The sequence below is a fragment of the Sorex araneus genome, chromosome 1 (assembly GCF_027595985.1).
Source record: "Sorex araneus isolate mSorAra2 chromosome 1, mSorAra2.pri, whole genome shotgun sequence".
Lineage (NCBI taxonomy): Eukaryota > Metazoa > Chordata > Mammalia > Eulipotyphla > Soricidae > Sorex > Sorex araneus.
In genome coordinates this window covers 324228060-324253709 of record NC_073302.1, presented here as the reverse complement: position 1 = coordinate 324253709, position 25650 = coordinate 324228060, and the positions used below count along the sequence as shown (strand labels likewise).

The 25650-nt window shown below is 38.2% G+C and overlaps 1 protein-coding gene across 2 annotated transcripts; it reads left to right on the top strand.

The window, feature by feature from the left end:
- The first annotated feature begins 35 nt into the window (after nucleotides 1–35).
- VPS37A (VPS37A subunit of ESCRT-I) lies at nucleotides 36–24298 on the top strand. 2 transcript variants are annotated; one of them, XM_055118084.1, is made up of 12 exons: nucleotides 37–319; nucleotides 10982–11056; nucleotides 13709–13823; nucleotides 14960–15060; nucleotides 15672–15897; nucleotides 17194–17264; nucleotides 18881–19008; nucleotides 19089–19147; nucleotides 19224–19292; nucleotides 20990–21133; nucleotides 22959–23039; nucleotides 23184–24298. In XM_055118084.1, exons 1-11 carry the CDS (start codon nucleotides 195–197, stop codon nucleotides 23037–23039), a joined length of 1194 nt encoding a protein of 397 aa, XP_054974059.1. In that variant the 5' UTR covers nucleotides 37–194; the 3' UTR covers nucleotides 23184–24298. The 2 variants fall into 2 exon arrangements, with proteins under 2 accessions (XP_054974134.1, XP_054974059.1); XM_055118159.1 differs by lacking the exon at nucleotides 20990–21133 and having other exon boundaries at nucleotides 36–319.
- The last annotated feature ends 1352 nt before the right edge of the window (nucleotides 24299–25650 follow it).

Below are 25650 nucleotides of genomic sequence, written 5' to 3'. Positions count from 1 at the left end.
GGAGACGGGGCACGCCGGCGGGGGCGGGGCGCGCGCTGCGGGAGGCCGGCCGGGCGGCCACAGCTCGCAGCCCCGCGCGCCGCCGGCTGGGCCGTGAGGAAGGCGCGGCTCTCCTGCCCGGGGGCCCCCGACGAGCAGCCCGGGAGCAGCAGGCCCGAGCCCGGCGGGGCCCCGGGCCCCGGGCCCCGAGGAGGATGAGCTGGCTCTTTCCCCTGAGCAAGAGCGCCTCGTCGTCCGCGGCCGGGGCCCCCGGCGGCCTCACCAGCCTCCAGCAGCAGAAGCAGCGCCTGATCGAGTCCCTCCGCAACTCACACTCCAGGTGACGCTCGCCGGCCGGGCGGGGTGGGGACGCGGCTCCCGCGCCGACCCGCCGGCCCTTCCGTCCCCGCGGGCCGGGCTGCGGGCTTCCCTGCGGCGCTGCCTCGCGCCGACCCCGGACCCGGCCTTTCCCCCGCTCCCGCGCCGCCTGCCCCCGCCCGGTCCTTATGCCTAATCGGCTGTCCTGGGAACCGGACGGTCCCCCCCAAAGGGAAGGGGTGAAGCGTGATCGCTGGGTTTCAGAAAGTGGAACCTAGTTTTGAAAACACTGTTGCGACATCAGAGGACCGGGAAGCAAAGTTTTCCTGCGTGAGTCTTCTGGCAGTGACGAATTCAATCCTCTTACATCTCGCTATTAGGACTTGGCCGGGCTTAATTCTGGTTGGATCCTCCTCTCCCATCTGGGCCCTCTGCCTCTTTGCACACGTCGCACTTTTATGAGCCTGACCTTGCACTTGCTCACACTCAGCATTTCTTTAGAGCAGATCTTGATAATCTTTGATTATTATTTAAATGCTTTATAGCAAGTCTGCCTTCGTCGTTTTTCTGCGTGGTCAGGTCATCTGGGAGCCCTCTTCCCCCCAAGTAATAAAAAAGACACAATACAAAAATACACCCCGAGATAATAATTGATTTATTCTTATGACTGTTGTGGATCATTTTATCTAGTAGATTGTTAATTCCCACCCCCCACGAAAACTATTGTAGAATAGCGTTAAATGCAATATATTGTTTTAAAAATTCAGTGCAAAATCATTTTGACTAACATGACTGTTGATAACTTAATTTCATCTGTTTATTGGTTCTTTATCTCTGTTTTGCTTGTTCAGAACATCCAAAGATGGTGAAAATACTGGGATATTTAGGAGTGCCGGTGTGTTACTTAATTTAATGGTGGCTTTCCTTTTGGAAAGCTAAGTTCTCCAACTTTTTACAAATCATTCTAAAATGTGTTTTGTACTTTGAAATCTAATAAAGTGACTCACTTATAAGAAATTTAAAAGTTGTCCCTTTAGATGTCCCCAGGTGCCACAAGATAGGTTGTTTGCCTTGGTACTTGGTAGACCTGGCTTGGATCCTAGGTATCCCATATCCCCCAGTGGCCAGGAGTAATTCCTGAGTGCAAAGTGAGGAGTAATCCTTGAGCACCTCCTCTTCCCCCCAGCTCCCACCCCCATTCCCAGCAAAAAAAAAAAAAATAGATGCCACAACTTCTACCGGTACTTTTGCCAAAGTGCCTTTGGGATTAATTGCTTATAAGCCTTTACTCTCAATGCTACCAAGTTTTTCTTTTTAGGTTGGAGTTGAAGTTGAAGTTTAGAGCTATGTCAAGGACACATGTTGCTAAAACTGGCAAATAAGGAAAATAGTTGTGAAGTTTTTTCGCACTGCCCGAATAAGGTTATGGCGAATCTAAAGAATTTTGGAAGTGTCTTAAGAGAATCAGTGAATACCTTGAATCATCTATAGAGAAAGACTTCATCTTATTTTTTTTGAACTGAAAGTGCGTATAATTGAACATGCAGTGTTTAAATATTTTTCATGTTACAGACATACAACTTAAAGTTTTATTGATATGATTTTGCATAATAACATTACCTAAGTTTCAGGTGTACATCAAAAGTCATCACATATTTACTATATTAAATTCAGCACTAAACAGTTCAATTCTGTCCATCATATCATTGATTTCTTTTTATCTGGTTTACCTTCCTCCACCTTCCCTTCTGGTAACCACTAATTGGTTCTGTAGTATGAAAGTTTATTTTTTATTCATGTATTTGATTTGAGGTTTTGCTTTACAGAGACATATCACATTTATGAACTATATTTGAACAGTTCTAGAGATGATTAAGTTGTGTAGTTTTTTAAAAACATTTCAGAAAAAATATTACTATATTGTTTTAACTCATGACATACATTTTCAAGTAGTTGTTTCAAATTATACATTTTTGCAGTACTAGATAATACATTGCTTTAGGAGCCAAACTTAATTGTATAATTTATGTTTAAAAGGTTTTTTTGGAGATAGAGGATTGTATTCAGAAGTTGCACTCAATGTAAAAATTGAATATTTTAAATGGTATTTTAATGAATAATACAAAATGTTTTCTAAATTAAGAATATCAATATTCTGTTGTGCGCTGCCTTCCCCACTCCTGTTCCACAGGGTGCCCATTTTCCAAATATAAGATCAATAGTCCTGGCAGTGAAAGTATCTGCTGCCTTTTCTCTGTCCACATTAATGTTCCCTAACTCCTTATAATTAAAACTTCTTTTGTTTGAGAAAGGAATGCTTAATTGCCTTTCTGCAATGAATGGAAGCTCTATTTAAAAATTCTTAAGCCACCATGGCTTCCTCAGGCCTTTTAGAATATTGAATGCCTATAACAAGTCATCATCGTGAACAACTTTGTAAACCAAGGTGCTTAAATAAGCTGGGGGGGAAAGATTACTTGAATATATGTATTTTCCATCTAAGTCTTACTTGTAACTTGAAGCAAATGGAAAAGTGTCATAAAGAAACCCACCCTAAATCCACCCAAAATATTTAATGAAAGTTTATAAACAGGTGTCTCTATTTTGAAAATAAAAATCAAAAGATATATAAACTAGGTTCAGGTGTTCCACTTCCTGACTAATATTTACCCATCCAATCTCTGACTTTATGGGCATGAATGGAACTAATTCTCTTCATTCTACTTCCTAAAGAAACTCAGTGACCACTGTTTGTGTCCTCACCTAAAACTACTTCTCCTGACTTCTTGGGAAAAAACTTGTTTTTATTGGATTCCCACCCTACAGATTACGTACTTAACAAAGGCTGTGCACTCTTTCAGTTTCTACAAGGTAGTGAAGTTTGTTTATACTCATAATGGTAGTCTTACTCTTTCTGCTCATTAGAGTGAAAGAAGGACTTTTGACCTAGTCTTGATCATGAGGATTGAAGAATAATTCTGGAGGACTGCTTATCACATTTTTTGTGTTTTGGATGTTGTGTTATATGGACACCTTGAATATTTTGGATCATGAAGGAAGACAGATTGACTACTGATTGCTGTAGAAAAGCACTTGCCAGCTACAAGCAAGGCAAGTACACTACCCACTCTATCTCTCCAGCTTCTCAAAGGGATAGTGCAGTGGGTTGTACACTCTCCTTGCATGCAGTTTACTCCAGTTTAATCCCTAGCATCCCATATGGTTACCTGAACCTTGCCAGGAGTGATCCCTGAATGCAGAGCCAAGAGTAAGCCTTAAGCACCTCTGAGTGTGCCCTCTCTGGCATAAAAAGATAATGGGACCAGAGCTGTATTACAGCAGGTGAGGTATTTGCTTTGCACCCATCTGACCCAGATGCTCAGTCTCGTGCACCCCATATGGTATACTGAGCTGACAGGAGTGATCCCTGAGCATAGAGCCAGGTGTAAGCCAAAGCACAGCCTGGCGTAGGGGGAAAAAAAAAAAAAAGACAAGTTGAAAGTCTATGATAATGATGTGTTCAATTAAGTAGTGCTACAAATTGCCTGCCTTTGGAGATGTTGTAGAAGATAAATAACTTTTAAGCCATTTCAACCTGATTGTTTACTTAAAGTTTAAAATATGACAAGTAAATATTTGATGTCCCAATATTTGGAGCTTCCCCAGAACTGATTTAAGTATTCCCTGCCTTTCACCTGCAGTCAGAAAATACCTTCTCGGGTGTAGGGTGTTTGTTTGCCTTGCATGTGGCCGACCTGGGTTCAATTCCCAGCATCCCATATGGTCCCTCAAACACCACCAAGAGTGATTCCTGACTGTGGAGCCAGGAGTAACCCCTGAGCATCTCAGGCTGTGACCCAAAAAGCAAAAAAAAAAAAAAAATACCTTCTTCTTCTCTTCTCTGTGTCTTTCTCCTTTCTCCTCTCTTTTCTTCACTGAACCAACCTTCCCTCCCCAACCGCTCTTTTGTACTACATTGGGGGTCTTATGCTGGGGAGGCATGTGCTCAACCAGTGAGCTATATCCCTGACCCCAAATGATGATCTTAACTATTAACCACTCTAATTCTCCTGGGTTCTCCTTTCTCACAATATCTAAGGCCACTCAGCTCCAAAATACTAACCAAACTATGTTGTGACTATAACTTACCTGAAATTAACTGTAAAATCAAAGTTACCCAAATAGCGTTTGTTTTGTATTTTGAAAAAGACTTTCTATTATTCTAATTTTAATTTTACATATTCCTGATACTTTTTTTTTTATTTTATACTCAATAAGAATATTTGATTTGGAACCTACTGTGTTTATCAGAATTGTTCTTTATGTTTTTAACGTTAGTATAACCAATAAAAGAGTACCTGAACTCAAAGTCAGGAGGTAGCTGAGAGTGCAACTTTAACCTAATAAGCCATAGGCTCATTGGAGTGGAAGAACTGACCACTTCATACATTGCCCTGCTCATCTGTGGCATGCTATTGATTCCTGTTACCTGGGAGTAAGTCCCCTAAAGATAAAAGGCAAAATGAACTTGAGCAACATAAGAGGAAGGAAGCCAAAAATTATTAACATTGGGAAAAGCAGAATGATTTAGATGAATGGAAGCTTTGTAGTAAAGCTATCCTGGATTCCAGTGCTGGCTCTAATGCTAATTGAAGCAAGTCTTGGCAAGTTACTCAATTTCTCAGAGTCATTTACCAATTGAGAAAATCAGCAATTATGATTCCTTTATGCAGGACATTGGTAACTTAAATAATACATATGAACATTTAAAAGAGTAAATGACACGTAGTAATTATATGCCACATTACATTCCTTCTTTCTACTGCATAGAATTTAAGTCCCTAGAATCACTGCCCCTTGCCTATGTGCTTCTAAACAGCCTTAGTGTTACTTCCTACATTTTTTCTCCTTTGCTGGACTACTACTGACTTTCCATTCAGAAAGCAAGTCCATTCCAGTAATTTGATCCTTCACAAATGAACTCTATCGGGCCTGAGAGATAGAACAGTGGGAAGGGCTTTTGCCTTGCATGTGGCCAACCCGGGTTTGAGCCTCTGCATCCCCTTTGGTCCTACTGTACTGCCAGGAGTAATTCCTGAGTGCAGAGCCAGGAGTAACCCCTGAGCATTGCTGGGTGTGACCGAACCCCCACTTCCAAAAAAAAAAAAAAATGAGCTCCAGTTTTGAGAGGTTTTTAGACATAATACAGGTAAACTAAAGTATTATCTGGTAGGTACTCTGACTGGCAGTTACTTAAGTTTTGTATCTTTAAATAATGTCAGTTTCCATAGTCTTTAAGTTTTGTTTTGAATGTTCTTTGGCTGCAAGTCCCTGGATACATTGTTCATTCTGATCACCCAGATCTTAGGATTGTAACTTCAGTAGAGAATCTGCTATTGTGTAATTCTCTATCCTGTAACTTTGTTTGGAGGCCAGTAGTGCTTAGAGAGTGGCTCCTTGTTGGCTTCTTGGGTGCTATTAGATCTGTGTCGGGGATCTAATCCTGGACATTGGCATGCAAAATTATCTCCCCCTGACTATAACAGTTTCATTTAACTTCATATAATTCCTCAAATCTTAAGACTTTCTCCCCTTGTGTGTTTATGAATGGGCCTAAATTTCATGCATCTGTTTCTGTCAACTCCTAAACATTCACACAAACTTGTAATGAAGATATATGTATATACTAATTTATGCAAAATTAAATATTTTTAAATGTATTCACTACTGACTTTTATAATTGGAGATATGTTTATTCAAGTATGTTTGTTGATTATTTTTCATTCTTTTAAGAACTGCTCCCAGGTTCTTGAACACCAAGTAGCAGGGAATCAAACCCAGTAGAACCACATCTCTGGCCTCCAAATTTCAAGCTTTTAAAAAATATTATTTTAGAGAAGTTTTAAGGTCACAGGAAAATTAAGCAGCAGATACAAAGATTTCCTATTTTGCCCATGCCTTTTCCAACTTAGAAGAGAGAAGTGATCACATTTCCAGATAACAATTTTTGCTTTGAGCTAAAAAAAAAGAAAAAATAGCTTATTGGACTGCCCCCATTTTAGATTTCACTATTTTGCAACCACTTATCATAGTTTCACAGAAGTGCTTTTAATTGTGTGCTATTATTTGATACTTTCAGGTTACTTGAGAGTACAATTTTCTTGTGGAAAAAAAAAAATCACCTTAACTTTCTACAAAAAGTGACCATTCCTTACCCTGTGGAAACCTCATGACTCCCCAATATGTCCTCATTTTGACTGTAAATCAGAGATTCCCAGACTCATTGGCCTACTGTCCCCATTTTCAGGACAAAAAAAAAAATTATTTGCCACTTTCTGACAGTCTCTAAAGGAAAAATTTGAAAGCACTCACTTCACCCACCTTCACTACACCCAAGACTGTTACCATCCTCTTTTCCATCCTTCATTGGGTTGGGGTTTGGGACAATTATTGCCCACTTAGGAAACTGCTATAAATAACTGTTGAGCTTATAAGGTAAACTTCAAAATTATGTGTAGCAAACAATCCCATAAGCAGTGGTTGTAACTTGATACATTTAGTCATATAGTTCATTTGTAATGAGTAGGTGAGAGTTACAGTTGCAGAGTGTCACAGTCACGAAATCCTGTTAATAGTTGATTTCTCAAGCAGGCTCAGTAACCTCTCCATTCATCCTTTTCCTGAGATCTTAGAAGTCTCTCTGGCCCTCCCAAAGATGTCAAACTGGAGGTTCTTTCAGGGTCAGGGGAATGAGATTCAGCTTGTTCCTGGCTTTAGCATATGAATACACCATGGAAAGCCTGCATGGCTGTCCCATGTGGGCAGGAAACTCTCAGAAGCTTGCCAGTTTCTCCCAGAGGGAGAAGTAGGCTATAAGATATCGCGTGGCCGTGGCGCTTTCTGGGAGCTTGCTTTTAAGTCTCTGGATGTTGGCCATTGATGGGATTACACACACCTGGGTTCCTCTGCCAGTACCTTCATGCGTGAGGCCTGTCCAAATGTGTGGAGAGGGGCCGAGAGCATGGCTGGCTTAGCTAGGTTCCGATGGTCTTCTGGTGTATGATACAATATAACCTTGCAGAGTGTATGATACAATATAACTTGTTACCTTTGAACACAAAATTTCCAGGGGATCACTGCCTCACTTGGGTTAGGTGCTGGTTTTATTTTTCAGCATCACTCAAAAAATTGGGGGTGGGAGAAGGAGGGGAAGGGATCTGGGGTAGAGCAATAGAACAGTGGGTAGGTCTCTTGCCTTGCATGCAGCCAACCCAGGTTCAATCCCTGTCACCCCATATGGTCCCCAATTCCCACCACAAGTGATCCCTGTGAGTGCAGAGCCAGGAGTAACCTTGATTACTGCCAAGTGTGGCCAAAAAACATAAAATAATTTTTTCCCTAAGTTGTAACCGCTGAGTGCTATCTCTAATGAACTTATCCCTTAGAATCACCTCCTTTAAAAAAAAAAACCCGAATCACACAAGCAGCTGTTTCTCCATTGCTAAACTCCTTCCATGTCATCTCTGCGATCTGCTCACCTAACTGAAGAATCTGGTCTTGCGCAGATTCCACTGAGTTTCACTTCTTACTGCCAGCATGCCCTAACTCTGCCTGCAGTCTTGTTCCCCAATGCTTTCTTCCATTGGGATGTCTGAGTAATAACTTCTAAAATTCAGATTTGTGTCACTCCTTCCAATACTTTTACCACTCTTGCCAAAAAGTCCAGCCTCCCTAGCTTAATCCATGATTGTAATCCGAAATAATGATGTTACTGATGGAAAGATTCCAACTGAGATGATGTAGAAAAATGCAGACTTTTAAATATCTTGTGCTGTTTTGTGTGTAAAACTTTTCTAGTGTTGTTGTTTTTTTTTTTGTCTAGGACTCAGTTTCCCAAAACAGACCATAGGTGTCCCTCTACAACCCACGCCCTGCCCCTGCCCTGGCTGGGTTGAACTAAGGGGGCATAAGAATCTTAGATGCAATAGGAGAGTCTTTTCCATTTGTTGACTTAGAAGGTAGATTTCCTTCTGCCAGTGAAGGGATGGGGGGTAAGCACTGAGTAATATTTTTTCTTCCAAGGGGGAGGTAGGTCAAATGAATTTGGGGACCTTTAGGATAGCCACTTAATTGCTCTTATTTTCTTTTCTAGATATGAGTTCACTTTCTTAAAAGGGCCCCCCTTCCCTCGTGCACATATATATGCATATTAGGTATAGGAGTATATAAAAATAGACATAACATTATTTATCAATACTTTGTTTTTCCTGGAAAATATCACTGTCCTTATTTTGATACTGAAATTTGTAGGAAATACATGTATTTGGTTGGTTGTTTTGATGGGGGGGAGTCAAATCAGAAGGACCTTAAAAGGACTACTCCTGGCTTTGTGTTCAGAGATCATCTATGGTGTTTCACCAGACCATATGGAGTTCAGCTGCATGCAAGGCAAGCTCTTAACCCTTATGCTGCATCCAGTATACTGGAAATACATGTATTTGGTCTTCATCCATAGTCCTGAGTCACACTCTTCCAAATCCTTGAAATTCGGTAAATGTTGAGAGCTTCTTGAACCCATGGAGATAAGCAATGGTGCGCTGAGGACTAGGACTTCCGTGCCTTTTTCCCATACTTTGCTCTGTGCATCTTTTCCATCCAAACATTCCTGTTTTACAATAATTGTTAATAAATGTGTAGAAAACTGGTGATCTAATACATTGCTGGGTATATGATCCTCTAATGGTTCCCAAGTGAATCCAGGGTAGATGACCACAGATGAAAATTGGGTAAATGGGGCACTAAACCAGGAGACTAGAGAACCAGTCTTCAGGGTCTTATTAATAATGCAGAAGAATAAAAAATTTAGATCATTTCACTAATTAGTGTTTATGTAATCTAAATCTGATCTCCGTTGGTAACTTTTTATTAAAACAAATTCTTTTTTTCAATAATTACAATAAATATTTATTTTAAGTAATAACATTTGCAGCTCCAATAAGTTCAAAATTGTACATTTCACTTTAACCAGCTTTATAAAAATACTTTGAAGGCAGTTTCATCCAGTTTCATCCAGACTGCAACCTAGTGATTATTTTTTTGCCCATTCTTCTCTCTCTTTTCTTTCCCAAATAAATTCTTTCATGTATGGTTTGAGGTAGAGTTTTTCCTTTTCATATTTAATACACTGCTTCTTGGGCAAGATCTGTGCCCTCATGATTAGATCCAGAGCTCTCTTAAATGCAAAATATCCCATCTTTATAAATGCTCTCAGAGAGCCCCTGATGGTTTATTTCAGGTCCTCATTCTCACAAATTGTACATCATGCATTAACCCCGGTTTATAAACCCTATAGCACTGTAATATCATTTCTGAGGGCACTCCAGCCACTTTCCCCAGACTACCTGCCCGGTGTTTTCACCCCACACCCACAAGTTTTAATGTCTTCTAACCTTTTCCTGTTTTAATTTAAAGAACCAGGACTTGAAAAGTTAATTATAGTTGGGTTTTAGGCATATAGTGATCTTGCACCAGTCAGCCTTCTCTTTTCAGTAGGTAACACTCTTCTGTGGGATAAAGAGGAGAAGCCAGTCAGTACCCAGTTTCTCCATACTACATTTCAACACTTAGGAACCTTCTAGGTTTCAAAAATAATCCCATATTTTAGAGGCTAGCTAATTTTTTTTATCAGAAGGCAAATAAAATAAAACAGTCAAAAAGGAAACTAAGAGGCTTTTTTAAAAAAAACTGCTATGAGTTATAACTGTTTTGTAATTGTCGAATACCCAAGCTGTTTCTGCCTTGCTGTCTCTTCTGGTTGTTGCTTCCATTCTTAGTGCTATTTCTAGTCCAGCACGGCTCTTCAGAGTCTACCTGTCAGGAAAGAGGAAGACGGCAAGGTTGACAAATGGACTCATACTATTCTTTGGTTTCCTTTAACCTGCTCTTTTGGAAATTATACCCCATAGTTTCTTTATTGGCTGGAATTTAAGTCTGTAGCAATAGTTAATAAGAAAGGCTAAAACTATTGCTATCCAGAGTAAAATTCAGTTTCTTTTACCTAGGAAAAATGTGTCTGTTTTGAGAAAGCTGCCTGTCTTCAGGACTCTAGGATGGGGCCCAAGAGATGGAAAATGAGTTGGACACTTGCCTTGTGTGTGGCCATCACAGGTTCTATCCCCAGCACCTCATATGGCCTTCCAAGCATTGCCATGAGCCCTGAGTAAACCTTGAGCAGTGCTGCATGTGGTATCCAGACAGAAAGGATTGTAGAAGAGTTTGCATCCACATTTCACCAACTATCTCTAGAACTGGATAGTAGCAGAGTTAACAATTAAAACCCACGTCTTATTACATACATTTATCAGAGGCTCATGATTGCTTCTATTACTGATTTAGCTACAGTTATGATAAATGAATTTGTCAGTAACATGAAAACTTTTCTTTGCCACTTTTTACCTCAGCATTTACCACCATCATAATCCCTCACACTTGGATACTTCAGAATATTGGTATCTGCTTATTTGATAAACCTTTTTGTAATTATGATTGTTTTCCCTTCAAGATTCTGAGATTAAAATTTAAAGTAGTTTTAGTAAACTCTAAAAGCATTTAACATTTGTTTTAAGTAGACTTTTATAATTCCAGATAAATTATAAATTATTTCCTTTTAAATTTTCTCTTACAGTATAGCTGAAATACAGAAAGATGTGGAATACAGGTTGCCATTCACTGTGAACAACCTGACAATTAACATTAATATGTGAGTAGAATCTTAATTTTGTTTTTTCATATAATAGGACTTTTAAATTTTTGTTTGGTTTGTTATTAAAAAGTTAAACTATGTAAAATAAATTATTTTAAACATTCATGCTAGTGACTGTAGTTTTCAAATTTTAAAACTTTCAGCAAATAAAAATATTAACTCTGTAATGTATGTTGCAATTAAAGAATTTTGAGAGCTGGAGCGATAGCACAGCGGGTAGGGCATTTGCCTTACACGCAGCCAACCTGGGTTCTATTCCCAGCATCCTATATCGTTTCTGAGCACCGCCAGGAGTAATTCCTGAGTGCATGAGCCAGGAGTAAGCCCTGTGCATCACGGTGTGACCCAAAAAGAAAAAAAAAGAAGAAGAAGAAGAATTTTGAAGAATTTTGAGAGGAAATGTAGTAAATAGTTTTTAGTACTAACGCTTACTACATTTTTTGTTTTACACTAGTTTAGTCATTGGCAGAAAGTATGTTTGAAGAGTAAGAACAATAGTGATAGTCAAAGGATTATATATGAAAAGCCATTAGAGATGTTTGTAATATCAGAAACGTTAGAACATTCTAGTTTATAGCAGAAGTAAAAAATATAACCCTGGGGCTGGAGAAATAGCACAGTGGGTAGGGCGTTTGCCTTGCACGCGACCTACCCAGGTTCGATTCCCAGCATCTCATATGGTCCCCTGAGCACTGCCAGGTGGTAATTCCTGAGTGCAGAGCCAGGAGTAACCCCTGTGCATCACCGGGTGTGACCCAAAAGCCAATGTGTGTGTGTGTGTGTGTGTGTGTGTGTGTGTGTGTGTGTGTGTGTGTGTGTGTGTGTGTAAAACCCTGAAGTTATTGTTATTGAATGGGAAGATTATACAGAATGATTGTTGAAGTAGCTATTTAGCCTCAAATCCAAATATTATTTACCATAAAGAAATGGTACTGAATAGATTTGCATTAGATGGCTGGCTGAATAGGAGGGCTCAAATATGCCAAACTGGAAGACTGGAACCATGTGTAGTCCATGCCCTTAATGCCTAGCATAATGCCTGCACATAGGAAACTCCACTGAAATTGCTAAGTTTTGTTCTATATTAACTTGTTACGCCAAAGATTTTTAAGTCCTCAGAGCAGGGCCGGAGAGATGGGATAGCAGGTAAGGTAATTGCTCATGGCCGACTTACGTTCAACATCCTGCACTGCATATGGTCTCCTGAACCTCGCCAGGAGTGATTCCTGAGCACACAGCACATCCCAATGTTCCTTTCCTCAACCCATTCTCCCTCAAATTTCTCAGAACAGCCCTGCATATCGGGACAAATTTTTGACATATAAGTGGGAAACTAGTCAGGATACAAATTCAAAGTGATTGGGTTCCAAAGATTATTCATTAACTTTTTACCAAACCAGTTTGATACCGCCAAATGTGTAAATGAAGTAGATTTATCTTTCACTTCACTAAATGGCCTAGTTCTATTTTTGTTTTGTTTTAGAGCCACACCCAGCAGTGCTCAGGGCTTATTACTGGCTCTGTGCTCAGGGATCATTCTTGGAAGGCTTGGGGACCATTCGGGGTGTCAGGGATTGAATGTGGGTTAGCCTCATGCAAGGCAAATGCTCTACCCCCTGTACTATCACTGCAGCCCCTCCCAGTTTTATTCTTGACAGTGCTGCCAACAATGTGTTTTGAGACAACAGGGAATAGATGGAATTTAAACAGAATTATTCTTTATTTTAGAGGACAGCATTCCTTATCTAGTGAATCCACACACATACACGCACTTTTTTTTTAAAGACAACTAATTATGTTTTGTGGTAATCAAAAAGTGTTCAGATTTTTCCCTTTGTGGGAGTTGGAGCAAGAGTGCAACAGCAGGGCTGGAGCAATAGCCCAGCGGGTAGGGCGTTTGCCTTGCACGTGGCCGACCCAGGTTCGATTCCCAGCATCCCATATGGTCCCCTGAGCACCGCCAGGGGTGATTCCTGAGTGCAGAGCCAGGAGTAACCCCTGTGCATCGCCAGGTGTGACCCAAAAAGCAAAAAAAAAAAAAAAAAGAGTGCAGCAGGTAAGGCACTTGTCTTACACATAGCTGACCCAGGTTTGATTCTCAGTACCCGGTATGGTTCCCTGAGCCCACCAGCAGTGATCCCGGAATGCAGAGCCAGGAGTAAGCCCTGAGCCCAACCAGTTGTGGCTCCCCCAACCAAAAAAAATAATAATAATTCCCCTTTTTAAATTGAGAATTTAGTGTTTAACTTCATGGTTGGGAGAGATGTGTTAATTGGGTCATTTAGACTAAGGAAATATGAATATGACAGCAACATTCTATACCTAGTACTTAATTTTATGCACTTGGCAAAAAAATTACATGTGTAACACTTGGGGTTTATTAACTAGCCGGTCTAGATTAATGTAATTTACCTGACACCAGTGTCTGATCTCATTATTATCTGGAATGATACAGAATTTGGTGTACTGTATTTGAAAGCAACTAATTTGTTGAACTAATTTGTAATTATATTCCTCAAGTATAATTTTTACATATCAATCCAGCAACACCTAATTACTGAATAATTAAGTGAAATGTAATTTGTTTTCAACTAGTTTTGTTTCAGAATTATATCATTTATTGTCTTTTTTTTTTTAACCTTTTAACAGATTGCTCCCTCCACAATTTCCTCAGGAAAAACCAGTGATCAGTATTTATCCACCAATAAGACATCACTTGATGGATAAACAAGGAGTATATGTTACCTCTCCATTAGTAAATAACGTATGTATCTGTTACAGTTTATTTCAGAGTAATGTAATAGTTGTATTGCTTTCCTATTTAATACTCTTAAAAATCTGAAATAGTTAAAAATCTCACTTTAGAATTAGTAATTGAAAAATAATCAACATATAGTAGGTAATGTAAGATTTATCTTTTAGTGATAACATCCTGGTTTATAGTAAATTATTCCATAATTATTAGGAAGAGACAACAGGTCTTAAAATTTATGAATTCTATGTAGTGGTCCTGAGACAATTTCTGTGTATGTACAGCTGCTTTCTCACACTGACAGGCAATTTTGACACCTGTAGCGTCTGAGAATTCAGTTAAGCTCAAATTTGACACTGTTCTCAAACATAACATTATTTTCCACTGATCGAGGAATCAGTTTTCAGAGATTATCCTCTTCTTCATATGCAAATTATCTGTGCAAATAGTTACAAATCAGATGTTTTGATGGGCCCTCCACTCAGGTTTAATTTACTAGAACAGCTAACAGAACTCAAGAAACCAGTTTACTATCCAGATCATTAATTTTTTTGATAACTCGAACAGTCAGATGGAAGAGATGCATAGGACAAGGGAGAAGGACAGGGAACTTCAGCCTCTCCGAGCGCAGTTCTCCACGGGCCTCCATGCGCCCTCCTTTTGTGCTTCTGTGAGGATTTATTACATAAACATAGATGATTAAATTGGCAATTGAACCCTGCCCCTAGAGAGTGGGTGATGTTAATGCCGCTTCTGGGGGACTGGAGGGGCACACTGGAAAGATGGTGGGAGAATAGATTGGTAATCTCTTGTGCAGCTGGGAATCCTTCCTGTTTGTTTTTTAAAAGAATTAGATTTTCAGGGCCATGGAAGGATTCTTTTTCTGTAAAGGAGGCAGTTAGCTAAGTAAGTTTGGGAATGTCTGCTCCAACTCGCCTCCCCTCCCTGGAAAACTGAGCTTTTTTCTATGGGTGTCTCTGATAATCTTTCAGAAAATAATGTAGATGGTTCAGTGACATTGACATTCTGTTTTTCAGGTTTTTATTTAATTCTTGAGTTGTGAAAATACGTTGTTTTAGAGTGATTTGACTGCGACTTTATAATTCTGAAAGTGATTTTGATTATATTGTTTTTAATGTTGTTTTCAGTTTACAATGCACTCAGATCTTGGAAAAATTATTCAGAGTTTGTTAGATGAGTTTTGGAAGAATCCACCAGTTTTAGCTCCATCTTCAACAGCATTTCCATAGTAAGTCTGTCTATAACAATATAAAATGTTTAAGTGTTATAAATTTATTGCATTTATTTTTATCAAAGTGATCAAAATATAGTTGTATAATACTTATACTTAAGTAAAATATAGTTTAAATTATTTCAAAATTTTGTTTTTTGTAATATTACCTTCACACAGATATACACTCTTTAGAGTCAGCTGTCTTCTCTTGATATTTCTTAAATACCTCAATCTCTATTTAATACATATTGCTCTCGGCGGTTTAATTTTATATAATATCTACTCATGTATTGATAAAGATTTTAGCTATCTTTCACAAAATTATCTTTTCTGGAAAATTATAAATTTATATTTTATCACATTGAGCCTAAATGTGATCACATTGACTTTTGATTAGATTTTGAATTTTCTGAACATACTAAAACTTTTATGTGGAAGCCACAATTCTCTTTTTTATATGTGGAAGCCTATATATTTCATCAATTTGTATAATTCTAAAAATTATTAAAAATGACTCACCATAAAGATTTCATCTATAATTCATCATCATTGTTACATAGAATCATTTAAGACAAGTAAACAAATATATGCCTATAATATAATTTAATGTTTCTGTTTTTCTTCAGCCTATACAGTAACCCAGGTGGAATGTCTCCCTATGCTTCTCAGGGTTTTCCATTTCTTCCTTCATACCCACCACAAGAAGCTAACAGGACTATCACTTCTTTGTCTGTTGCTGACACGGTTTCTTCTTCGACGACAAGTTATACAGCAGCTAAACCAGCTGCCCCTTCATTTGGTGTCCTTTCAAATCTGCCATTACCTGTTCCTACAACAGACTCTTCAGCACCGGTTGGTCCATTCTGTTATATTTTGTACCCTTGAGACATTTTTTTCAACTAACAAACATTCATGTTTTTTTTTTTTTTTGCTTTTTGGGTCACACCTGGCAATGCACAGGGGTTACTCCTGGCTTTGCACTCAGGAATTACCCCTGGTCATGCTCAGGGGACCGTATGGGATGCTGGGATTTGAACCCGGGTCGGCCGCGTGCAAGGCAAACGCCCTACCCGCTGTGCTATCTCTCCAGCCCAACATTCATGTTTATACTCTTTATGCCAGCCACTAAGTCAAGCACAGACGATTAATAGATTAAATCAGATGAAGGGGTAGCTCGGAGAAGTCAGAGGCACAGACCTTGTACACAAGACCCAAGGATGCATTCACTCAGCCCAAGGGTCTCAAATTTAAGTTATTTATTCTGGTATTTGGGCTCCACTTGGCTTTGTTCGGGGCTTACTCCTGGCTCTGTACTCAGGAATCACGCCTGGTAGGGCTTTGTGGTGTCAGGAATCAAACACAGGATGGCCACCTACAAAACAAGTGCCATACACTCTCATCTTATCTCTCCAGCCCAGGTCTCAAACTTTAAAAGCCGTGTATTTTAATCTATCCTTCATCTACCTGCAATCTTCTTAGATTTATATAACTGTTACACTTCATAAAAATTTTAAAACCTACTGCCTTTCACAAATAACACTTAAAATAGATTTAATTTCTAGCCACTTATTTGCCTCAGAAAGAGTGCTAATACAGTTACCAATGTGTTAACCAGCAAAAATAAATTAAATGCAAGCTAGAAATAATTAATCCAGAGGATTTCAGTGAAATACGTGCCTGCTTGTGGAAACCCCATCGCATGCTGTCATTTCTCCCCACAGAATGTACAGGTGTGGCCCTGCTGACCAGATTCAGCCTTCATAAATTGTATGGCTTGGGAGTGGCTATTGAGTGCCTCTGGGAAAATCCTAATTTTAAAAGATAATAAAATAGAGGCTGGAGTGATGGTACATTGGGCAGGGTGTTTGTCTTGCATACAACTGTCCCCACTTGGATCAAGCCATATGGTTTCCTGAGCCCACGAGAACTGATTCCTGAGTACAACGCCAGGAGTAAGCCTTGAGAACTGCCAGGTGTGGCCCAAAGACCAACAAAATTAAAAATAAAAGTATATAGTGAACAAAGAGGAGAGTAAGACTGTAAAATATAAAAGTAGAGTTACAAAGTTATGAAATATAGTACACTAAAAATTTATAATAGGAACAATTAAAAGGATGTCTAAATTTAATATCATTTGAAACTTTTTAGGTAAGTCAGAATGGTTTTGGTTACAAGATGCCAGATGTCCCTGATGCATTTCCAGAACTCTCAGAACTAAGGTAAAATATTTAGAGTATACAGTTTTTGTGTATTTCATTTATAAATTACAAACTAAAGCATCATTTTCATATTTGTTTTTAAATAAGACTTTAAAAATCCTATTGTGCATACATTACAGTTGCTTAAGTAGGAAAGTTTTATATGTCAGTTTGAGGTCTGTAGAGCATATTTATTGAATTAAATAAATAATAAGCACATAGGAACTTTTGTAAATGCAGGAAATAATATAATATTTACAAGAATAAAAGGCCATGTTTCTAACATGGAAATCATACTTATGAAAATTATTTCTGACTACATTGCTTCTAAATATTTTTGAATATCTTTGTATGTAGAAAAAAAATTAGAATTCTCTAAAGTATTAGCATATTGAGTTTTTCTAATTTTAATTTTCCTTGTTTTACTGAGGTATAGTTGACATATAACTCTGTATAGATTTAAGTTGTTTAGCATGATGATTTGTCTTACATATATATTGGCGAAATCATTCTTACAGTAAATTTTGCTAAATCTATTATACAGATAGCAAAATAATCCTTTTCCTTTTCTTTATGATGAAAACTCTCAGCATCGTTCAAATATACCACACAGCACAGTTTACTGTCTTCATACTGGTTTGCTCCCTGGCACCACATACAGTCCTGAGCACAAAGCCAGGAGTAAGCCATGTGTACCCACCCCATTTGTTTTGGTCACTTTTTTATCCCCTAATATATCCCACTGGAGATGCACAAATGCCCATGAAAAATCCTACAGCCAAAAAGTATTTAGGTTCAGTATTTGGTCAAATGATATCGCACTTACCTTATCTTGTATGTGTGAAGCCTGGCTGTAATGTATTTTCCAGTAAGTTAATAAATAAGATTATTAATGTAATGAGCAAATAGACATCAGGAAGTAAATTATGAAAATTTACCACACCTTTAAGGTTTATTAGTATTGTAATGCTAATTACAACAACTCCAGGAGATAGGTATATATAAGATTCTTTTTTGTTTTTTTAAAAAATTAAGGAAATGTGAAAAATACAAAAAGGCAAACCTACCTGCTTGACTTAATTATAAAGTCTTCTACTTTTGATGGAGAGACATATTAATTTTATGGATTAAGACTTTTTTTTACATGGGGGCTGGAGCGATATAGCACATCGGGAAGGGTGTTAGCCTTGCACGCGGCCAACCCAGGTTCGATACCCAGCATCCCATGTGGTCCCCCGTGCACTGCCAGGAGTAATTCCTGAGTGCATGAGCCAGGAGTAACCTCTGAGCATCGCCAGGTGTGACCCAAAAAGCAAAAGATTATTTTTTACAAGTATGATTTGAAGAAATAGACCAGTGTTTAGGTGTCTGTCTTGCAGGTGGCCAACTTCAGTTCAATCACTGGAACTGTGTATGTTCACCCAGCCACCACTAGGAGTCATATCTGAGCACAGAACCAGGAGTAATCACTGAGCACTGTCAGTGGATGTTATTTTTTGCTTTTAAAGTTAACCTTTTTTATACTTACATAAAAACAGATACCTCAGAAGTTATTTAGAACTTATATTCTGTTGAAAAATTATGAATATCATCTTGGAGGAAAAACTAATTCATTAACTTTTTTATTGTATTTTTAGTGTGTCACAACTTACAGATATGAATGAACAAGAGGAAGTATTACTAGAACAGTTTCTGACTTTGCCTCAACTAAAACAAATTATTACTGACAAGGATGACTTAGTAAAAAGTATTGAGGAACTAGCAAGTATGTCTTCCATAATTTCTTAAATTTTCTGAGAAAAATGTGATCTTTAATTAGAAATAAACCAGAGATTTATCTTACAGGGAAAAATCTCCTTTTGGAACCGAGCTTGGAAGCCAAAAGACAAACTGTTTTAGAAAAAGTGAGTAGTTATCATTTTGAAGAAATCAATTCAATTTAAAAATAGAATAAAACAGTATTTTTATTCTTTCTTTTAGTATGAATTACTTACACAAATGAAATCTACTTTTGAAAAGAAGATGCAAAGACAGCATGAACTTAGTGAGGTAAGATTGTTTAGCTCTATTTTTTAACATAAGAGTTTAAAAGTGTAAATGTCTGTGAGACATTATTATAGTTATATTGTGACTATAGCTATGTAAACAATTAGAGTTATTAGTTTCTAGTGTGTCTGGTTATTAGGTTCTCACTTTATAAGTTAAGATACTAGTTCTAATGCATGAACAAGATGTTTCATTTACTTGTGTTCACTTCAGTTTGTTTTGTAGTTTTCAGTATATAAGCATGTTATGTCTGGTCAAATTTATCCCATCACTTTACAATATTCTGCTCATTCAAAGTGAAGCACTCAGTTCAGCTCACACTCAAACAATTAGAATGGCAGGATTATTTTGAAGTAAAAGTTCACTACTGTATTTGACTACTGTCCCCTTTTCTAAAAAGTACACCAATCTGCACACCCATAGGAGTCTTTTTGAGGGGTGGCAGTTGTCCATTCTCATGTGCTCTTCCTGGCTCTGTGCTCAGGGCTCATTCCTGGCAGTGCTCAAGGGACCATATGTGATTATTTACCACATGCAGGTCATCTGTATTATTTGTCTGGCCCTGGAAATCTTGAAAGTAATGGAAAGTACACCTATTACACCCAAGCTTTACTTTCTGCCCCCTCATGTGGGGTCATTATTGTCCACTTTGGGAAACACTGTTTTAGAGGCTGTAGAATATCAATTTCTGAATCCCCAGTAGATAATAACGATTTTCCCAGTTTTATAATAGTTTGTTGTCCATGAAGTGATTTCTCATGAGTTCAATGTTTACTCCTGAATTCAAAAACTAAAGACATGGGTGGACCAGTATGTGGGTTCCAAGACTAAATCTCCAGGCCACATGGTGGCAGAGGACCCGGACTGCTCCTCACTGGGTCCCCACCCACCCAGTAGTTTGGCCGTCAAACCCACAATTTGTCTCCAGGTACCATCTTAGCGCACCAATAGTCCTGGCCCAGAGACTCTCAATTGAATCCCAGAATGGATTAGTGCCATACAGAGATGTCTCTGAACCCAACCATTTACTATCTAGAAATTTACATTTACAATCGTGGCCATGCAAGGTCTCATGATATTCAAAATGAGCAATGGAAAATAAATTATCTTGTGTCTGCCCCTGGCAGGTAGGCTTGAATGGTGGTGGAAAATTTCAAGCAAAACATAGTGCCCAAAATTAGAGAGAGAGTACTGGGGAAGTTGACTGCCATAGAGGCAGGGTAAGGACTGGGATGTGAGTGGTGGAAAATGTGCACTGGTGGAGGGATGGGTATTCCAACATTGTATGACTGAATCTCCAACATGAAATCTTTGTAACTTTATCTCATAATGATGTAATTAAAAAAAAAAGTAATGTGGAGTTCATGTGCAATTCAGTCAGCTTAATCACTGACAGAACAAATAGCAATACTTCTACATTATTAAATAATAATAATAAAATAAAATAAAAACATAGGTGGTAGCAAAAAATTTTTTCAATTATTTATTTATTTTTTTTAATTTATATTTAATTAGTGAATCACCATGAGGGTACAGTTACAGATTTATACATTTTTGTGCTCATGTTTCCCCCTATAGCAAAAAATTTTTAGAACAAGATTTTGTAAGGCAAATAATGAATTGTTTCTGCTTACCTCTACCTTATCTTCTTTCCCACTCTTATTTTACTGAATTTAAACTAATACATGACTTTCTCTCAGAGTTGTAGTGCAAGTGCCCTACAGGCAAGATTAAAAGTCGCTGCACATGAAGCTGAAGAAGAATCTGATAATATTGCTGAAGATTTCTTGGAAGGAAAAACTGAAATTGATGATTTTCTCAGTAGTTTTATGGAAAAGAGAACAGTATGTAATCTTCACTTGAGAACAAGTGATAGCCTAAGACCAAATTACTTATTTACACTTAGGAGGAAAAGAAACTTTAGCACATTTACTGAGGTGTGGAGTTTTGAGTGCCATGTGAGAAAGCAGAAGATCCTCTGTTGAGAATGAGAGCAACCTCCTCCTGTCACTTTAATATCTTTGCTGTGGATACAGAAGCAGATAAGTCGAATAAGGGCTCAGTTTCAGAAGTAGTCGCTGAATCATTTTGTATTAAAACTAAAAAAGTCAACTTGATAGTCTGAATAGTTACACTTCTGAATAACCCGTTTCAGATTGTTTTTTAAAAAATAATGTAAGAAAAAAATAAAATAAAAAAATGTAAGAGCCGGAGTGGTAATGCATCAGGTAACATGCTTGCCTTGCACACTGCCGACCCTGGTTCAATCCCCAGCACTCTGTATGGTTCCCTGAGCACTGCCAGAAGTGATCCCTAGGAATATTCCTGAACTAGGAATAAGCCTTGAGTACCACCAGGTGTGGCCCCAGACCCCAAAACAAACACACACAAACAAAAATAATAATCTAGGGACCTGAGCAATAGTACAGCAGGTAGAGTAGTTGCCTTGCACACAACCAACCTGGGTTTTTTTGATCACTGATATTGCATATGGTCACCTGAGCACTGCCAGGTTTGCCCCCCTCACACTCCCCAAGAATAATTTACAGAATTTTTAAAAATCTATATTCTTGAGACTATTTTGATAATACCCTTTATATTCAAAGAAAATGTTAGAGTATGCTTAATTGCTGAAGAGATAGTGCAGCAGGTAGAGAGCTTTCCTTCCACATGGCTGACCTGGGGCTTGATTCCGGGTACTACATGTGGTCTCCTAAGCGTCCCTGGTGTGATCCCTGATGGCAGAGCCAGAAGTAACCTTTCAGCACCACTAGGTGTGACCCAAAAGCAACAAAATAAAATTATGTTTCATAGTTTCTTGCCCTTCGTAGTCCCAATATTTATCTAATTTTTCTGAAATAACACTTCCTCTGCCACTTTATTCTTGCTGGGAACTCAAACCCAGGGCCTCAAAACATGCAAGGCGCGTCTATGGCCTACATTCCATTGTAATGATAACCTTTTATTAGTAAACTTCAGAAAACATGTATTGTTTGTATGCTGATGCATAGCATATCTTAGTATTTTCATTTTTCTATAAGAAATTGAAGCTCAGGATATTCATATCATGCCTATGGTTAGGGATTAGTAAGGATATGGATTTTTTTTTTTTCTGTCTTCTCCCAGAACACCAATTGCTGGTCCACTTTTCTTTGGTATATGCTATCACTGTACTTGAACTTTTGTTTTAGTTTTGTTTGGGGGCCACAGCTGGCTATGCTCAGTGTTTACTCCTGGCTCTGTACTCAGAGATCACTCCTGGTGGGCTTAGGAAACTATACAGGATGCCTGGGATCGAACACAGATTGGCTACATGCAAGGCAAATGCCTTATCCACTATACTATTGCTCGGGCCTTTGTACTTCACATTTTTACTTATTAACAAGAGAAGTTTATTTTTTCATGTTTTGAACAAAGTTTCTTTAAAACAGGAAATTGATAAGAAAGGTCATTTTGATAAACACCCTGGAAATTTGCAGATAAAAACAAAATGGTCATTGATTCGATTAATTCAGGTTTTGTCTTTTTTTTTATTTTATTTTATAAATTTTAAGCTGCCTCAATGCTTTACCAAGGGTTTTAAAAGATTCTTAGAATTTTCTCATAATACAAGATGTTGTAGGCATATCATAGAGAAAACTTTATCTTAAGTAACTTTTTGTCTTCTAGATTTGCCACTGTAGAAGAGCCAAGGAAGAGAAACTTCAACAAGTGATCTCGATGCACAGCCAATTTCATGCTCCCCTCTAGGTAAATAGCGCAACAGTATTCACGTTGCCTGGTATTCTTTCATTGACATGTTCTCTCATGTCATCTTACAGGCATATTTCATGTAAAATTTTAAAAGGTGAAAATTTATTTTACTTGTTTTTAATTTTTTTCTTTTCTTTCCAGATTTTTTTTGAAATTGCAATGAACTGCCAAGGGAGGAATTGGACACAAAACTGAGCACACTGATAATTATGATTTGCAAATTGGCATCTCATCACAGTGGCTGAAATAATAGATCCACTGTCCAGACATACGGGACTGAGACTGACTTTGTACAGATTTGAGTGATTTCTTTGATCTCTGCTCTCTGCTTGGAGAAAGTCTTCTGCACTATTTGCACTAAAATGTATATTGTTGATAAGTTCTGTCATATTTAAGTTCTGCTCTTATATTATTAAATACATATGCATGTAATTTTAATTGGTTTTAATATTTTATAAAGATTATTTCACTTAAATTTTTATTAATTTGAAATTGCCTTATTTCTTTATCAAGATTAATTTGTTATTTAGATTTTTCTCTAAGCTTTTTTAGAACTTTCTATTTTCAATTGTAAAAGATACTTTTCCTTTCTTTCTGGATAAAACCTTCAAGAACAGTTTTGTTTTTAAAGTGTCGGGAAACACCAAGCCTGCCAATGTGCCATCTCAAGAAAGTTACTTTTAATATATAAATCAGAAGAATAAACTAGTTGCTCTTGCATACTGTTTCATTTTTTTTTAATTAAACTCACACTTAAGAAAATGCACAGTTAATAATTTTTAGTTGGAAATGCCTTTCACTTAAACTTTCATGCAAATTTTTTTTGTATCTGAAGCATTATAGTTAGATAATGATAAAATCTTAGACATAAAAAGTTCATAAATTTTTCTGATCTTTACTGTTGGCTTTTCAGTGAGGAAAAACTATAATAAAATTAATACTAATTTTAGGTACTCGAATTTAATTAGATTTTCTTTTCACACTGTGCTGTGATTAATAATATGCTTCTATGCCAGGTCACAGAATGAACATGTTTTAAGAAAAACCAAGAAAGCTAATAAAGGAACAAGCTGTCAACCATATAACCATGAAGTTTAGGATAAAGCACAAAACAACCTGTGAGCAATTGAGTTAGGATAGGGGTTAAGGCACTTGCCTTGCATGTAGTGGACCCTGGTTTGATCCTCAGCATTAAATCTAGGAGTGACTTCTGAACACAGAGTCAACCCTGAGCACCACCAAAAACAAAAAAACAAGTGGCCACCCTCTCCCCACAAAAATAAAAACACGAAACAGAAAAGTATAAAACAAACCTAGTTTATATTTTTTAAATTTCCCAGTAAGATTGTCATTCCAAACACCAGCAGAAGTGGAAACAATTTCATCTTTCTCTTACTTTTTGTCCTATGTGTGTTTCTAGCAATAGAATTTTAGGAAAATGTAAAATTATTTTCTTAGACTGCAATACTTAAGTTTACATTTGTGGCACAGAAAGTATATAAAATGTACTGTAAATATGAAATTCATGTAAAGAAATTAGATTTTTAGTAACTGTGTTCCCGACAAACTGTGTTTTAAACAATGCCATTTAGGGGGCTGGAGCAATAGCACAGCGGGTAGGGCTTTTGCCTTGCACAAGGCCGACCCGGGTTTGATTCCCAGCATCCCATATGGTCACCTGAGCGCCGCCAGGGGTGATTCCTTAGTGCATAAGTCAGGAGTGACCTCTGTGCATCGCTGGGTGTGACCCAAAAAGAAAAAAAAAATTGCCATTTAATCTTAAAAACCACTGTATCACTGTATCAATGTCATCCCGTTGCTCCAGCGGGCACCTGTAACATCTCCATTGTGAGACTTGTTACTGTGTTTGGCATATGGAATATGCCACGGGTAACTTGCCAGGCTTCGCTGTGCGGGCAGGATAATCTCGGTAGTTTGCTGGGCTCTCCGAGACGGGCGAAGGAACCCAACGTGGGTCAGCCACATGCAAGGCAAATGCCCCACCTGCTGTGCTATCTGTAGCCCCATTGATCGTCAGGGTTGATTCTACTGATCTGGCTGGCTAGGCTAGGCGGGTGTCCTCTTCCTCCCTCGCCGCTCCATGTGCGTCCCTCCCGAAGCTGCGCGCTCAGTAGAAGAGGACGGCCTTCCCTGAATATAGATGGACCGGTCTTCGGCCAAGGGTATACGAGTATCTGTGCTCCCCTGCTAGAACCTCCAATCTTCAAAATGCTCAGATTTGAAAAAAAAAAAATAATGATGGTTTCGTATTTAGTCATGAGATAACTGAGGTGAATGTATTTCAAGTATGTGGTAGTGTCTTCTGGGCATTCAGAAATCTTTCCCTCCAGCCCTGGCCAGCAGCGCTTCACTTTTTCTTCTCTCTGCGGAGAAGAAATATAATAGTTCCCAATCTTTTATGAACAATCAGATAGCTTTCTTAGGAATCAGGGAGAGTGCAGAATAAGAGATCAGCAGACCATAGCTGTTTTTTATGGACTTTATTCTAATTTTATTGAGTACCTTCTAAAAATGAGACGTTGTGGAAATACTAGACATAAACATTGTTTAAGTGTTTATTTTTTGTGTGTAATTGTGAAAGATTTCT

Coding starts and splice junctions, on each gene's coding strand:
- VPS37A (XM_055118084.1), top strand. CDS start 195: ATGAGCTGGCTCTTTCCCCTGAGCAAGAGCGCCTCGTCGTCCGCGGCC. Junction 11,057..13,708: donor CTGACAATTAACATTAATAT/GTGAGTAGAATC, acceptor ACCTTTTAACAG/ATTGCTCCCTCCACAATTTC. Junction 21,134..22,958: donor GTTTTATGGAAAAGAGAACA/GTATGTAATCTT, acceptor TTTGTCTTCTAG/ATTTGCCACTGTAGAAGAGC.